The sequence below is a fragment of the Gymnoscopelus microlampas genome (assembly GCF_963454915.1).
Source record: "Gymnoscopelus microlampas genome assembly, chromosome: 1".
Lineage (NCBI taxonomy): Eukaryota > Metazoa > Chordata > Actinopteri > Myctophiformes > Myctophidae > Gymnoscopelus > Gymnoscopelus microlampas.
The window spans coordinates 47359151-47375938 of NC_139962.1; the positions used below are offsets into that span (position 1 = coordinate 47359151).

Here is a 16788-nt window from a genome sequence, read left to right on the forward strand (position 1 = left end):
TTGCATTCTAATTACTGGGTGTACTGCTACCTGTGTCTGGCTTTCAGCCCACCACGCCTCGGGTTCATGTTTCAGGTTTATTTACAAGAAGTGCTGTAGTCTTCACACGCATAGCACTGAAATGGAAGTGATTACCTGATTACACAACGCAGAGCATAAGGAAAGGGAAAGTGTCATTAGCTAAGTGCATTTGCGGCTAGCTAGACCTCTACATTTAACCCATCCTAATTATTGGCATTAATGGGCAGCTATTGAACACTGCCCAGGGAGCAGTTAGGGGTTCAGTTGCCTCGCGAGCCATGCTCCGTTTCTCTGCCATTGGGTTCTGTGTCTTGCTCAAGAACACTTCAACACAATGCCGGGAAGAGCTGGGATCAAACCAGGAACCTTCCAATTTCCAGGCAACCACTCTACCCCCTTAACCAGCAGAAGAAGAAAAAAGAGCCACATAAAGTCATAACCTGTTGTGTAGATCAGGCTCCTTTATTTTAAAGGAGCAGCTTATACTTAAACTATATGACCATGTTGCTTGCTGACAATAACTGAAAAACATGATGCAATTTTTACTCAAGTCTGTGGTTCCTCACATATTTGCCTGTAATTATTTGTATTATTTTGATTTGGACTGTAAAAAGACAATACAAGCCAAGTGTGAGTTATTCATTCCTGTTATTCATTATTATGATTACTGTATGTGTGGTGATAATATTCAGTGTTTTTGTCAACAGGACTTCATCCTTGAGCACTACAGTGAAGATGGAACCAGCTTTGAGGAAGAGATCGCTGATTTGATGGACCTCAGACAGGTAAAGACTGGAGGGATACAGCAGTCAAAGTACACACAACAAGCACATCACATTGATTCAAGGGCAATAGGGCATACATTAAATACATTTAATACTCTGGAATATTGGCTTGAAATAGTAAAAATGCATACAGTATAATATATCAAAGTGGAGTCTCATTAAGCAAATAAAAAAACAGGAGTGAAATTAAACTTTCATACGTAACGAGGCCTATTAGAAAACCTAGTTTTCATTTATTATTTATATTTTTGGAACTTGGCATCATAGAAAAAGCAGGGGAATAGTCCTTGTTAAAGACAGAGGGAGAGAAACAAGTTGTCTCAGACTCGGAGAGGCAGAACACCCAGCCCACACCCAGTTCAAATCCAATACCAGGAATGTTTACAAAACTTAAATGACATTATGTCACATTTTTAGATGCTCACTATTATTTACATCAGAGTAGAAATTGCATATGTTGAAGGATGTTGTAGATTTGGGTTTCCAGTGGCTTTAAATGGTATTTTCTGTTGAATTGTCAGCAGTTCAACAGCAGTACAGCAGAATCAATAGAGCTATCACGGTAAAGGTATCTTCTTTTTTTCTCAATAAAGCTTATTTTCTGTGCCCATCATTTAAGGGGTCGTCTATGTTTTTCTCTTCTCTTCCCAGGCGTGTCGAACCCCCCTTCGTAGTGAGGCAGGGGTGGAGCTGTTGGCTAAATACTACAGCCACCTCCCTCTGCTGGAGAGCCGATTCTTTTCTCCCACCCGCCAGACTGGAATCTTCTTCACATGGTATGATCCAACACACTGTCACAGACACCCAGTAATTATTGGACAGTCCTCTACGGGGGAAGTTGTTCTTTTTGTATACCACTGACACTTTTTGTATAACACTGACCTTTAAAAAAAAAGAAAAATCTATGTAGCCAAAGTAGAGCAGGGATGTTTTTGTTTTTGGATATATGAACATTAGTATATTAATTGTCTCCGCCAGGAGACATTGTTTTCACTTTCCACATGTCAAGCTAACATTGGTCAAGCCTCACGTGACAATACGGTGAAATAGTGTGATCTGATTGGCTAGTGACGTATAGCGGCCTATAAATACATGTGTCACTTTGAAAGAGTCTTAGCCTCTTTCAAAGTGAGGTAAGACAGGAATAATCACGAAATGTAAGGACCCTGAGAAATGGCGGATACTGTAACAATTGGATAGGACACTTACACAGACGGGACAGATAGGACACTTACACAGACAGGACGGATAGGACACTTACATAGACAGGACGGATAGGACACTTATACAGACAGGACGGATAGGACACAACACAAGTCTGCTGGCGGAGACTTGTGCTCCGAGGAGCACTTTTTCTAGTTAGATACTGTTATTAATCATTTAATGATACGCTTATTTATTTAAAGATTTATTGATAATAATAATAATAATACTAATGGTAAGCATTAGTTATATGGCACCTTACATACTATAGAATGCGGATCAATGGGCTTACATTATTGAAAATAAACAATTCTCTCTGTTATTAATTATATTACAGTAATACTGTAGTAATACATTATAATACATAATTGACAATTAGTTATTCATATTTTATAATACTTATTATTACTATTTAATTTGTATGTTGTATGTATTTGATATAAGATGCTGTACAAATAAAGTTTGTTATCCTTAATTGTGTGTGTGTGTGTGTGTGTGTGTGTGTGTGTGTGTGTGTGGTGTGTGTGTGTGTGTGTGTGTGTGTGTGTGCGGTGTCCAGGTATGACTCGTTCACAGGTGTTCCAGTGTGCCAACAGAACCTGTCTCTAGAGAAAGCCAGTATGTTGTTCAACATGGGAGCGCTGTACACACAGATCGGTACCCGCAGTGACAGACAGACTCTCAGTGGACTACAGGAAGCCATCACATGCTTCCAGAAAGCTGCAGGTACAATACAGTCTGTAGAGGCATGTGCACACGCAAGTATAGAGCACCGAAGTCTGACGTAATTTACTCATCGTACCTGGGTTGCGGTTTATTTCCCCCATTCAGAATTCCCATAGACTTGTTTAATATCGCATCAAATAAGAACTGTGTTCCAAAAATAAACAAATTACCCCGGCGGTTTGACTCATATGGATATGAAGCATCAACTGACGGTGAGAAAACGCTAATGTTACTGTGGCCAAATTAATTACATTATCGCCAGAAATAGACTTTATCAAATATGAGTGACTGACTATCATAAACAATACAGCGACACCTCCCTGACAATATCGCCGGGACAGTTTGTTTATTTTTGGACCACAATTCTTATATGAGACGATTCTAAGATGACCCAATGTTATTCTCCATAGTGAAATTACTTCCGCAAACCAGGGGATGAGCGAGTGACGTCAGGACTTCAGTACCTATAAAATAGGGCTTACGTGATTAAAATCCAGGAAAAGACAACACTTATGAAGTATCACGATATTACAATATCAAAAATCTCAGACAATGTCTTGTCTCATATCACGATATGGAAGAAATATGGATATTATTGCAGAGCCCTTTTGTAAGCACCACTCTAATGAGCAGTGCTGTGTGACGAACTGAGTTTCTCTGCTGCTGTCACTGACAGATTGTTTACACAGAGACCGTGAGAAAGAACTGGCTGTCAGTTCTGGGAACTGAGGGAGAGAGGGAGAGAGAATGAGAATGAGGAGAGTTAGAGAAAGGAGGAAAAAGATAGAAGGGCGGGGGGGGAGGTGGCTATAGAGGGAAAGAGCATGAGAATTCAGCAACAACAAAAACACAAGTTCCTTCTTTAACAAGTACCGTTTCCTCAGCCTTCAGAGATTGAAAATGGCTCATTAGAACCATTCAGCATCACCCTACATCACCCCCACATCCCACCGTCCAACCTTAGACCCTCCTTTATGGCTTTATCATGTCACACCACCTACTGTAACACCACTTTGACTCCACCCAAAGTCACTGTACTCCACCACACTTCTACTTGATTCCAACCTACCCCACACTAAACTGCCTAAACCATCTAATACTCGTTAAACAGCAACCTAACACCACCTTACACTATTTAACACCAACTTGAACTGGCTAACACGACCACAGCACTCACGTCCAGCACCGTTGTCAAACCTTCTTGAAGACAGTAACGCTTTAAGCCTGATTTATACTTTGTTGTTATTTGTCTGAGCTTATAGATCGTACATTTTTTGGTCCGTGACACCATCATACAAGGAGCATATCTTTGGCATTATTCCTATGCAGGGCATGTTATCCACCTTAGGTTTGTGTAGTGTTTATGGGCGCACAGAACCGGGAAATCTGAGATTGACAGGAACTGGTTTGTTTTCTTATGCTGTTGACAGAGAAGTGTTGTTGAAAAGCATCAGAGGTACAGAGCTGATCCTAGAGTTACGACTCTGTCTTAGAGGGAGTGATGGCACCATAATAATACCTTTGCCCAGTGCACAGCTGTGTATAATTTTGTATCCTATTAAATAAAACAATTAGGTTTTTATTGCAATGCGTTGGCTCTGTGTATGAGAAACCTATAATAAGAAATCAAGCGGCATGAGTATCAGCCTTAGCTATGCTGTCTTACAGAGACAAACAACAGGAACTACTTTTTAACGCATTTCAAATGTCACGGGTGGTGGGTAGGATTTCAATTTTATATCATGACAAATTATACCCCTTTAAAAGCTAGAGAATGATATACTATCCACTTCCGTACACTCAATAGGTTGGTCGGACGGAGCAGGAGATAAACTTTGAAGTCTTTATTCTCAATTTCACTGCTGACGCAGGTAAACTCCCTAGTGTTCATTTAACTCTCTCAGAGTTAAATTAACGCTCTTTACATTTTACAGCGTGCTCAGTTCTGTAGGGCCACATGGAAGCCTGCCAGGGAATTTTGAGAGGAGGAGAGAGAGAGAGGAGGTGAGCTGGTATGGTCAGATCAAGTCTGGGAGGCACTAGTCTGTTATTAAGCTGTCTACAGCTCTGTGCTGCCAACTTCGCTATAAGTCATAAAAGAAGAGGGAGCCGCGTTCAACCCCACCACTGCCAGCTAACATGAAGACATTGGCCCCGATTCAAAACGAGGGTCGTAAATATGGTGTAAATGAAGTTCGTAAAGGAGGTCGTATTTCTGGTACTCACTAACGGACGTGCGATTCAAAAGGGGTGTCGTATATGACAGAGACGTGCGTATGACCAGTGCGTATGACCAGGTGTGATGATTACTCTCTGGAAGGCTGCATCCAACAGCATCCAACTTCAACGTCACCGTGCTGAACCGTGTTAAACAGTGTTGCCATGTCCGCTTATTATAAGCGAATTTGGACTTATTTTTCTGTAAAGTTGCTTGTAAATATTGGGAGCTGTGGGGTGCGTTTTTTTGGGCTTGTTTCTAAAGTGTAGTTCATTATTTGGGCTTGCTTCACAATTGTTCAATTATTTTAACCGGTGGTTGTCAAATATGTTTATGTCATGGACCCCCAAGTTAATATGTAGGCTAATTTATCCCTATAAGCCCCATCTGAAAATGTTTTGTGCCCGCTGGAGGCAGATTTGTGTTGTTAAAATGTTTAAAAAATCTTCCAAATATTCCACATTTTATTACAAGATTTAAAAAAATATATATAGCAGATCTACAAGCTCACTACGGTTTAATTAAAGTTCTTATAATGGGCTGTCAGTTGCTTCTTTTGGGCTTATTTTCATAGACCTGGTTGCTTATTTCTCTCAAAACATCTGGCAACGCTGATGCAAGTTAAACTCCGCCGTCTAAAGAATAAAGATAACAGATGCGGTGTCGCATCGCCTTGACAACTTACTGTTCTGTCTGGAAGCGGATCACGTAATAAATGCTCTCATGTGTAATGAGAATAAAGACGTTTACAAGGTTTAACCCCATTACCAAATAAAAGGCTAATAAAACGTGGAAAGGATATTATAGCCTAAAGCCTTTTCTAATGAACATTGCGCACCTTTACCAAGGTAAAAAGATTATGAAATCCAGCATCCAAGTGGAACGCTGCTATCCGATTAATGACCAGAGCTTATTGATTACTTATTGATTAAATTAGTTATTTTTTGATTAATATATCACTGTCCTACGTCGGAATGGGGAATAGATCTTCTGGACACAGCTTTCATCCACTATTAGTTTCCTCATCAGATGGTAATATTTATTAGGCTGTTGTGTGTGGCGTTCATGTGATCAATATACAGTAGAGTAGCCTACAGTAGACTATTAGCCTACAAATTAATACCGCGGCACGGACACTGAGGTGCGTCAGTCTCTCCGCAGTCTCATTAAGGCATGATAGCCTATTTTCATTATTACGTGACACTTTGGCTGAGATGGCCCGCTGGCAAACACACTGAGGGACCTTTTCAGCTCTAAATGCGACTCATAGCCTAGAAAATAAATAAAAAGCGGTGGAATCTATCTACATGTCTAAGCAATACATCGTTTGACATTTATTTTTTATTTTTTCATATATATGTGTTGACAAATGTTGGGCACATATATATTTTATTTGAGGTTTGCCACTGTTGTAATAGATTTTGGCATGAAGAATAAAGCATTCTAAAGACATACGCACATTTCAGCCCTGGTACGCCAGCCTCGGGGCTGACCTGAGAACGTGCGCACCTGACGCACAAAACACAGACCAAAAAATCTTTATGCATCAGGTGGATATGTACGACTTGTCCTAAATGCCGGTACGTACAAAATATGGTCGCAAATCCCTTTATGCATCCGGCCCATTGTGACCTCAGATGATGGTTGCCGTCTGTGTACAGATATGAGCTCATTAGCAGTAGTTGGTTCTTGGTATGGGCTTAGAAGGTTTGTTGGCTGACAGTGTGTAGAGGACAGGAACATGAGCTTGCTCTGAAAGACTGTCCTGACAAAACTATTTTAATTGCAATAAACATTTGTTGTTTTATCAACAAATGTGATGCGAATTGTGGATGGTCTTCTATCAGGCGTGTATACATGGTCAATATGGATGGTTTCAGTGCTAGTACTGTGGGTTTTCTGTCCTATCAGAGCCCCTGCTGCTACAGTTTATCTATAATCCTATTCATGCTGATTTGTTTATCCTTGCAGGCCCATTGGTACTGCTGGGTTTCTATCCTACAAGGTAGTAAAATTACATCTGTGTCATTGTAGACCTAAACACCAGGTGTGTGCAACCAACTACCTGATAGGATAGAATTAAACCACACTTCTCTGTGATCTCAAGGATTTCCATGTAGTTGGTGACCACTGCTCTAACCATTTAAACTATGACCTCTGACCTCTCCAGGGATCCTGAACCAGCTGAAGGAGACGTTCACTCACACACCCAGCTATGACATGAGTCCCGCCATGCTGAGCATGCTGGTCAAGATGATGTTGGCCCAGGCTCAGGAGTGTCGATTCGAGAAGCTGGTTTTGCCCGGCATCAGAAACCAGTTCTACTCTCTGCTCAAGATGGCTCAGGAAGCCTCTAAGGTATTTATTGCACTGGTAGAACTACCTGCAGCTAATTATAACTGTTTGGAAGTCAAAAGTCAAAATGAAATGAGATGAGGAGAGATTTGAGATTGAAGCTGTTGCTTTGTGGTGACAGGATGGTGTCTCTAATCCACTGTTTCCCAAACAGTGGGTCGGGACCCATGTTTGGGTCGCAGGACCAATTTTTATGGGTCGCGAGTAAATATCGCCTTTTCTATTCCTACATTTAAAACATATATACATAATATATTATTTCAAAAGATTAAAAAAACGTTTTAACAAAAAAATCCCAACTTTTCATCAATTAAAAAAAATAATTAATAACAACATTTCATCGATTAAAAACAATTCTAAATATTTCAAAGATATTTCATGAATTAAAATGTTTTAAGAAGTAGTGAAAATAGTAGATCTATAAGCGACGCGTTGTGAGCTTGTAGATCTACTATTTTCACTTGTTTGGGTCCCAGGCAAATGTCTAATTTCTCTTTTGGGTCTTGAGCTGAAACGTTTGTGAACCACTGCTTTAATCTAACGTCTGTGTCTCCTCTGTGTCAGGTGTCGGAGACCTACGACCAGGTCCACCAGTCTATGATCCAGACGCCGGTCAAAGACAATGTGCCATTTTTCTGGTCCACCATGTCCCAGGTCAAGACCAACCATTACCGCTCCCTTGCTCACTACTTCGTAGCCACAGCCCTGCTTGACCACCAACGTAAGACCTATTTATTTAATACTTTAACTAAGTAGTTAAAAGTAGTAAAAATGCTTGACCACCAGTAGCTCTTCTACTAAAAAAAATAAGAGAAGGGTGGCTCTTCTCCCCTTTTGTATTTCCTTCCTACAGTTCAGAGAAATCTGAACTAAACATGGTATGAATCTGGTTCAATAGAACCCATAACTAATGATGTACTAAAGAGCCCAGAGTGAAAATTGGTACCATTACGAACCAATACCTCTGATGGGCCATACCCAACAATTAATTATGGTGCCGGAGAACCCAGAACTATACAGTCCAGAAAAAAATCTCGCATCACAGAACCCAAAACTAAAGATGGTGCCATATGAACTAACAATGGTATCTCAGAACCCTAGACTATAAGCTGGTATCACATAAACTAATCAGGACCTTATTTTAACTTGACACTCACAGACCTCTATTTACTGTGTAGTCAGATGGGGGGGACTGAGAAACAGAGAAAAAAATTGAGAGTCAGAGAGATGGGGCGGTCCTTAACGGTTGAACCAACAAACAGAGATAGAAGCCAAGAAGTGAGTAGAGAGAAGTCCTTAATGGGTTGGAGGGAGAGATCTGAGGGGAGTAGAGAGGTAGAAAGGGAGAGAGATGGAAACAGAAGTGGAATGCGGGCGAGTGAGTGTTGGGAGGAGAAAGAGTGTTGTGTTGGGTAGAGAAAGAGTGGTTGAAGTGGAACTGAATGGACATGTGGGGTGGGCAGATAGATTGAGAGAGAGAGAGAGAGAGTGTTAGTGTTAGTTATGTAAGACCCTGCTGAATGGCCAGGGGATCAGCGGAGCGAAAACCATTCTATGTTTCGCGGCTCGTTATCAGATTCCTGTGAATGAGACTGTGAGGAGAGGAGCTGTTCTCCACAACACTGATCCTCTGCCAGAGACAGAAATATACTGGAGGGGGCACACAGGGACATGTGTTTTCTACTGAAGTGGTTGTGGTTATGTGGTGGTGGTTATATTTACTAGTTCAGGTTAATATCTTGTCATTCACCTACACGTTTAGCTTCAACTTCTGGTTAAAAGAAGGAAGGAAACGGCATTCATTTAATATTGTATTGAATTTCTTTTGTTTACTACTCACTATAGAAAGTTGTATTGAGAATTATTATTAGACTTTCTATAAAGTCAGTAGATTGAGGAAGCTATTAAGATATAATGACACAACGTTTGTGAGTGCCTTTTACATCACCATGACAATAAAGTCCTCCAACAAAGTCCTCCTATCCAAATAAAAATACACCTCAGTAAACACAAACTATGCGAATAACACGTGAATAAAAATGTTCCTTGTCCCCAGTGAGCCCTAGTGATGACGAGGACACGCAGGAGAAGAGTCTGTCTCAGGTGTACGACCGTCTGCCTGAAGGATGCTCTCCTCTGGACATTCTGAAGAGGAGGGAAGAGCGGAGGCGCATCGGTAAGACCAACACAAAGGACAAACTAGCTTTAGTTAAAATTACTAAAGTACTTTAAAATAGTATCTGTCACTTTTATGTTCAGAATATGTAAATACATTTTGGCCACTTTAATTTTTTTATTTTCTCTTTGCCACTTTCTGGTATAAATCATTTTTGCCAGGTTTTGTATATTTTGAAACATACAGTATGACATATTTCTCTTCTCCAGGTAAGGCCCACATGCGCCGGGCGATCCTGGGTCATGAGGAGGCTCTGAGGATCCATGGGTTGTGTCGTCACCTCAGGCGTCTGGAGGTGCTTCATGACATCCTGAAGGCGAGTCACGAGCGCTCCCTGGACAAGTTCAACCGCCACGACTATGAGGACGAGTTCACCGACCACATGGACGCACCAGACATCATCTGTGAGTTATAAAAATGATAATGATGATAATGCTACTAATAATAGCAGTAGTATTGAAAAAGTGTTTTATGATATAGAATAGGACAGCAGTTGCGTGTGACTTCTGTTGTTTACATGATATAGAAGAGCATGAAAGGAACAGGTCAGGACAGTAGTGAATAGAATAACAGCCTAGAGGCATGCATAGTTAAGCTGCGTTTTCATCACCCTGGTGGACAGAGTTACATGCTACATAATATACAAAGAGACTCGCTGCAATAGTGTCACACTTGAGTACATACTGTATTAACTATCTGTCCTACAGAGACAAACGGCACTAAAGTCTGATTTATATTTTGTTGTGCACCAGTGTCAAGCACTGAGTATAGCCAATCTACAAGCTCGCAACGTGTCTCATTGCGACGAGTTGTGAGTTTGTTGATCGGCTATTTTTGGTGTGCGGCATGCCGCACACCAAAATGTACAATGTATAAATAAGGCATAACTGTCTGTCCTACTGACAGGACAAAGCAGGAACTCTGAGTAGTAAAATGTGAAACAAAGAAAAATGAATACAAACTTTATATCCTGTGCTGTCTCCCTACCATCTGTCTATCAAACGTTGAAACAGGATTTTTTATTATATCATTTAGTAGCACTTGATCCATTTCTTTTTTTCCTTTTTTTTAGCTGACCACAGAGTCATGACTGTTGTCTTGTCAAACACAGTGAAAGTTATTCCTGTTGAACAGACCAGAGGTCATTTTAAAGTGGTGTTTTGGCAACAAATGCAACCAGATGACATCTTCTTTGTGTCCTTTTCCCTCCCCATCCACAGCTAAAACAGAGCACAGAGCAGAGCTGGAGGTACCTGTGTCCACCAAGGTGAAAGTCACTGACTTTTTCCACCGGCTGGTATGTGGGTTACTAATACCTTAACATTCACAATTCTTGGTTCATTCCATACATTATTTGCTTGATTTACTCAGAAAAAGACACAGCGGATGCTCTGGATTTGTGTTTTCTTAGATTTACACCCAGAGTGTCCTGTGTCTTATTATTTCTGAATTACAATCAACCAAGGATGAGACCTCAGTAAGTTTTGGCACATTGAGGCTATGGCTGTGGCTGGAAATATTTGTACACTCTGAGTTAAATCCAACACAGAGGAGTTTTACTGTGTACTTGTTTCCAGCCCCAGCCAAACTCTTCACAGGCAGCCATACAGTCCATACTGGGACTTGTTCATCATTACTGTGTGAAGCTTTCTGAAGTCTCATCCAGAGTGACAGAGGCAGCACTAACACTAACCACACAGAGCGATGGGTGCCCTGTCCTCACTCACACCACAGGAAATACTGGATGCCTTGTGCGTTTCAAAATAAAATAGAAAATGGCCTAAAAAATATGTATACGGTATATATGTTTGTGTGGAAAATATATTGGAGGTGTCAAATTGTGACGTAATGTTTTTGGGCCATTTTTTGTATTATGTATACAATATAATCTTTGCTACGGGCAATCTGATGGTGAGGTATAATAAACGAGGGGAACCATTCTTGTACTTCCAACACTATATTCATTATGTGCGTGTGTGGGTTTGTGTGTGTGTGTGTGTGTGTGTGTGTGTGTGTGTGTGTGTGTGTGTGTGTGTGTGTGTGTGTGTGTGTGTGTGTGTGTGTGTGTGTGTGTGTGTGTGTGTGTGTGTGTGTGTGTGTGTGTGTGTGTTGGGTGTGTGTTTCAAGCCTGGTGGTATGAGTATACGTGATCTTGGTTTGGAAGTACAGATAGTTATCAAAGGGAAAACTGAGGTGACCTGCTGTTGAATCTGTTTCATTATCAAAGTGAAATACTCCCCCAACCCAAACCCCCCACTCTGACCGCTTACTGTATGCAGGCTTACTAATGCTGTTTTTTAACCACTTAAACCCTACAGTATGAGTTGACTCGGGTCCCCCAGGGCTCTATACTAAGTCCACTCCTTTTTTCCCTCTACTCCAAAATCCTTTCAGCAAAAATGGCCAATCACAAGGTCACAACAGGTTGCAACGTGTTGTGAGCTTGTCGATCTGCTATTTTTGCCCTCAGAAGGGGCGCTAGGGTTCATGGTATTGTACACTGTGTGTAGCTAACATTAGCTAGCTATCAGTCTCAATAGTGAAGCATTTGTGTGGATGGGCATTAGCCAGTTGCCAAGGGAGTGCATGAAGGGCCAAGGGGCAGAGCCGGGTTCCTGACAAGAGTGCCAGTTGAGTTTGACGTGTGTGTGTGTGTGTGTGTGTGTGTGTGTGTGTGTGTGTGTGTGTGTGTGTGTGTGTGTGTGTGTGTGTGTGTGTGTGTGTGTGTGTGTGTGTGTGTGTGTGTGTGTGTGTGTGTGTGTGTGTGTGTGTGTGTGTGTGTGTGTGTGTGTGTACTGTACTTGTAATGGCAAAATGTCCCCACAAGTATAGCAGAATTTGATAAATATATATTTTGAGAACAATTTTCCTCATTCTCACAAGATAAATTGTTGTTTTATGGTTGAAATTATGTTTAGAGTCAGGCATAAGTTTCAAGTTAGGGGTAGGATTATGCATTTATTTATAGATTGGCTGTAGGGGTTGGAGTTCAAGTTCTGCCTAATTTATACACCGAAAATAGCTGATCTACAAGCTCACAATACGTTGCTGTGCAATAAATATTACTTGTGGATTAGGGTTAAAAATGGCACACACTAAAAAAGGTAAAAATGGCATTTATAAAATTGCTAGAATATAACTATAGTATTACAAATGTGTGTGTGTGTGTGTGTGTCCGGGACGTCGTTTGAGTTAGTTCTGCCTAGTTGTACACAGGAACAACAACATAGAGCAAATGCTATTTCCAAAGGTGAGTGATGAAACGATAAAGGTGAGAGACAGAATGAGATCCTAATCTGATATGGTGGGATTAACGGGAAAACCCCCAATCAGCTCTCTAATTCTGTATCAGTGGCTTCATTCAGGCGGTCTGTGACTGGAGACAGAATGTCCCCTCATTACCAGGAACAAAGAAGGCACTGTCCTCCAAAGACAAATATCAGCACTTACAGTAGTTTGATGTTTTAAAAGTCACAGGCCCTAGCGAGGGTTCGGATTGTATGTTAACAAAAAACTATACCTATAAATAAATATCACAGAGCAGTTTGCTTTATAATATACACATTATGTTCTAATGTGTAATGTTCAATGAAGTGTATTTACTGTGCAGTGCTGTAGTCATTTATGGTATACTTAGGTGCGCACCGATGTCGTGCACTCAAGACAGCCGATCTACAAGCTCACTGCGACGCGTTGTGAGTTCGCAGATCAATTTTCTGTGCGCAAAATCAGGTGTAATGCTGGATAGGCGCATGTTTTTTTTATTTTTTTTTAAGTTTTTTTTTTGGGCTTTTTATAGCTTTATTTGGAGAGGGACAGTGAAAGTAGGCTGACAGGAAACGGGGAGAGAGATGGGGGAAGACAAGCAGCAAAGGTCGTCGGGAACGGGACGCGAACCCGCGACACGCTGTCAGTTAAGGGATTTCAACCGAGGGTGCCTGGACCGCGACGCCACGGCCCAGGCCGGCGCATGTTGTATGTAGCACGACTACTGCTACCCGTGGGTTCTTTTGCCACAGAAGTGAGTCTTGGTGCAAACTCCTGTGTTTCATTGTGCAAACACACAGATGTACACCTTTGATTGCTTGCAATAACACACAGTATTGCTTAATATATACTTCATTGTTGGGACTCGTTTTGAGCTTGCAGATCGGCTATTTTCGCAAAGTGACACAGTTACGACAAATTCTATAACACGCACAGTCCTACCAGTGCACTAGTCCATATCCAGCCCAGCATTGCTGATTGCCATGTGATAATTCCCAAACGGCCATAAAACTTGCACCATAAACCGATGATTTATCAGCTGGCATCTTCCTGGATTATGCGCGTGTCTTGTCGCAAGCCCAGGTCCAGCACACTACTAGAAGACAGACAGACACTTTATTCATCCCCAGACAGATAGACACTTTATTTATCCCCAGGTGAAAATCAGGTATCCCATAGCTTGTACAGGCATACAAACAAAGCAGTTAGTTAAAACACCACAAAAGGCAACAACAACAACAACAACGATGCAGCGTGCCTGAGGTTAACTCATTGAGTGCCACAATCCGTCAAATCCGTCACGTGGCCTGACGCCCAGAGCGCCACAATCCGTCAAATCCGTCATAAAAAAAAATTCAAAAATTTTTTTTTTTCAAAATAAAAGTTTTTTTTTTTTTTTTTTTGGGAAAAACATGTTCAGAACCCAAGATATGATGATTTGAAGATTTGCTGCTCCATCCACTCCTTGTTTAACCTATAACTTAAAAAGGCTGTATCTCGCTTCCTAAGCACTTTTTTTTTACAATGAATTTTGGCTGTGGCACTCAGAACCAAAATTCCATTAACATGAACAAATAAGCTTGGCACTGAATGAGTTAAAAGCATAAAATAAATATTTACCACTTTAACCTTGGTGTCCCAGTTTTGGGCATTTCATTATTGAGCTCGCGTGAGCCACTCCCCGATATCTACCCTGCAGCAGAGTCCGAACCACACCCCCTACCGCACAAATACTCTGTGTTATTTAACTCTGAGAATGTACAAATGTAATGGACCCACGGGTCCTTTACATTTGTTTATTCTCCGAGTTATAAATGGACAAATGAACACTGAGGATTTTACTGTGTACCTGAAGGGAGACATTTCTACAATGACTACCATTGTTCTCTCCAACGTGTGTTAAAGAGTGAAACAGGGCAATTTGGAGGCAACTCTTGGCGGCCAATAGGGTTATGGAGTCTTAAGAAGTTGCATTGAGCATTGTTATTAGTTTTATCAGTCAATATGTTCCGTCTTTGTGTGTTTGCAGGGTCCTCTGTCTGTGTTCTCAGCCAAGCAGCGCTGGACTGCTCCTCGTACCGTACTACTCCGTCCACAGGATCGAGACCTGGGCTTCACACTGAGAGGAGAACCACCTGTTCAAATTGTCTCACTGGACCCCCTCTGTCCTGCCGCTGTAAGACACACACACACACACGCACACGCACACGCACGCACACGCACACGCACACACACACACACACAAGCACCCATCTCCTTTCGCTGTGCTTCAAGTGTTTTGCCCTCAGTAAAAATAGCTTTGTTTTGAAGAGTGGGTCCAGAGTACACCACAGTGTTTGTTGAACTAAACCAGTAGATTCTGCCCAGACTTTGACGGTGACATTTGGGCCAATCATCTCACAGAGGGGGAAAGAGAAGAGAGTACTGTACAGAAACAGCTGGGCTGTCAATATTTACAGTACACTGCATGGCACATTAGTGGCCTAAATGTTACCACTGTATCATGTTATACTACTGTACAAAGACATGTATCCAAATATTAAATATATAATTAACAGATTGAATTCACATCAACTATATCTTTAGAAACACTATATCTACACCAAATCTGAACCCTTAATAGGGACGCTAGGGTTCATGTTGTTAAACGTGGTATCGAAAAAAGTATCAATGTGTCGATACTTTGGACAACCCTATCCAGAATTGGAGGCAGACTTGCATTACCAGCTACAGATAAAATGCACATTCTATGTGAGCGGGCAGGGTATTCTCCCTGAGTATCCAGAGACAACACTGGAGCATTTTATTTAGGGACAGTTTGTCAGGAGACATGGCCACAGACAAGCACATACAGTACACGTACGTACTTATACAGAGCTAAAACTTCTATTTGCAGGACCAAGAGACTTTGCTCTTGACATGAAAGATAATGTTGTTTACATTGTCCTTTTTCTCTGGGTTGCCAGGCCAACGGGCTGAAGGAAGGTGACTACATTGTTTCCGTGGGCGACAAAGACTGTAAGTGGATGGGTGTTGGAGAGGTGATGGGTCTGTTGAAGGATGTGGACGAGGAGGAAGGAGTTAACATCCGTGTTGTCAGCATGATGGAAAGCTACCCAAACATGGTAAGACAATTTACAGTTCAGGTATTTTAGCAGACTCTTATCCAGAGCAATTTAAGTGCAAGATCAGAATAAGCGGCATCAACCCTAGTCAACAAACAACGGGGTAAATGATCAAGTAAATAGAGTGCAAAGAAAACTATTTAGTGCATTTAAATACCATCCCAGTGATGCCAAGATCGGAACGGGAGTGTCCAGAGTTTTGGAAGGAAAGGAAGTGAGTGATACCTTGACTTGAAGGCAGATGGGACCGCAGCCTGTGGTTATGGATGTGGTGGTAATGAATGGGAGTGGATCACGTGCAATGGTCTGGGATATTGAGGAGGGGTAGGATATAGATGACCGGTGGTCAGTCTGATGGATGTCACAAGTTCCAGGACCTCGTCTGGAGAAGGGAGATAAGGCATGATATATTGATGATAGCATTAGGTGAGTTAAGCAGTTAGTGAATGGGAAGATGGGAGAAAGAGCTTCTCATATCACCAACCTTCTCATCAAAGTAGGTGACAAAACTTAAGAAGAGAGGGATGGGTTCCTCGTGGAGCGGGGTTAAGGAGGGAGGAGGAGGAGGTGGAGGAGAAGAGCTTCCTTGGGTTAGAGGCAAGAAGACTGAATCTTAGTGCAATAGAAAGAGCACTTGGCTGTGGATAATGAGAGAGAGAGAAGGCAGGAATGAATTAAAGTGGGAAAGGTCATCTGGTTGTGGTGCGCCACTTCCTTTCAGCTGCCCAGAGACACGTTCGCTCAGGGTTTCAGATAACCAAGGCGCTGGCTTGGGAGAGAAAGGGCAATGACGATCAGAGACAGATGAAATGGTGGAGAGGAAGGAGGAGGTTGTAGAGTGAGTTGAGAGGGAGGGGAAGGAATCAGGGGAGGGAAGAGATGAGAGAAGACAAGACAAGAAAGGAGTGATGG

The 16788-nt window shown here is 41.7% G+C and overlaps 1 protein-coding gene across 2 annotated transcripts in view; it reads left to right on the forward strand.

The window, feature by feature from the left end:
- rhpn2 (rhophilin, Rho GTPase binding protein 2) overlaps positions 1-16788 on the forward strand; it is a 55957-nt gene that overhangs the window by 34409 nt on the left and 4760 nt on the right. The window contains exons 5-14 of one of the 2 annotated variants that reach the window (XM_084063848.1): positions 729-806; positions 1458-1582; positions 2569-2735; positions 7124-7311; positions 7873-8029; positions 9365-9484; positions 9694-9888; positions 10705-10781; positions 14781-14927; positions 15718-15876. In XM_084063848.1, coding sequence (XP_083919974.1) covers positions 729-806; positions 1458-1582; positions 2569-2735; positions 7124-7311; positions 7873-8029; positions 9365-9484; positions 9694-9888; positions 10705-10781; positions 14781-14927; positions 15718-15876 — 1413 coding nt within the window. The remainder of the gene's footprint in view (positions 1-728; positions 807-1457; positions 1583-2568; positions 2736-7123; positions 7312-7872; positions 8030-9364; positions 9485-9693; positions 9889-10704; positions 10782-14780; positions 14928-15717; positions 15877-16788) is intronic. The other variant, XM_084063849.1, reaches the window with a different exon arrangement.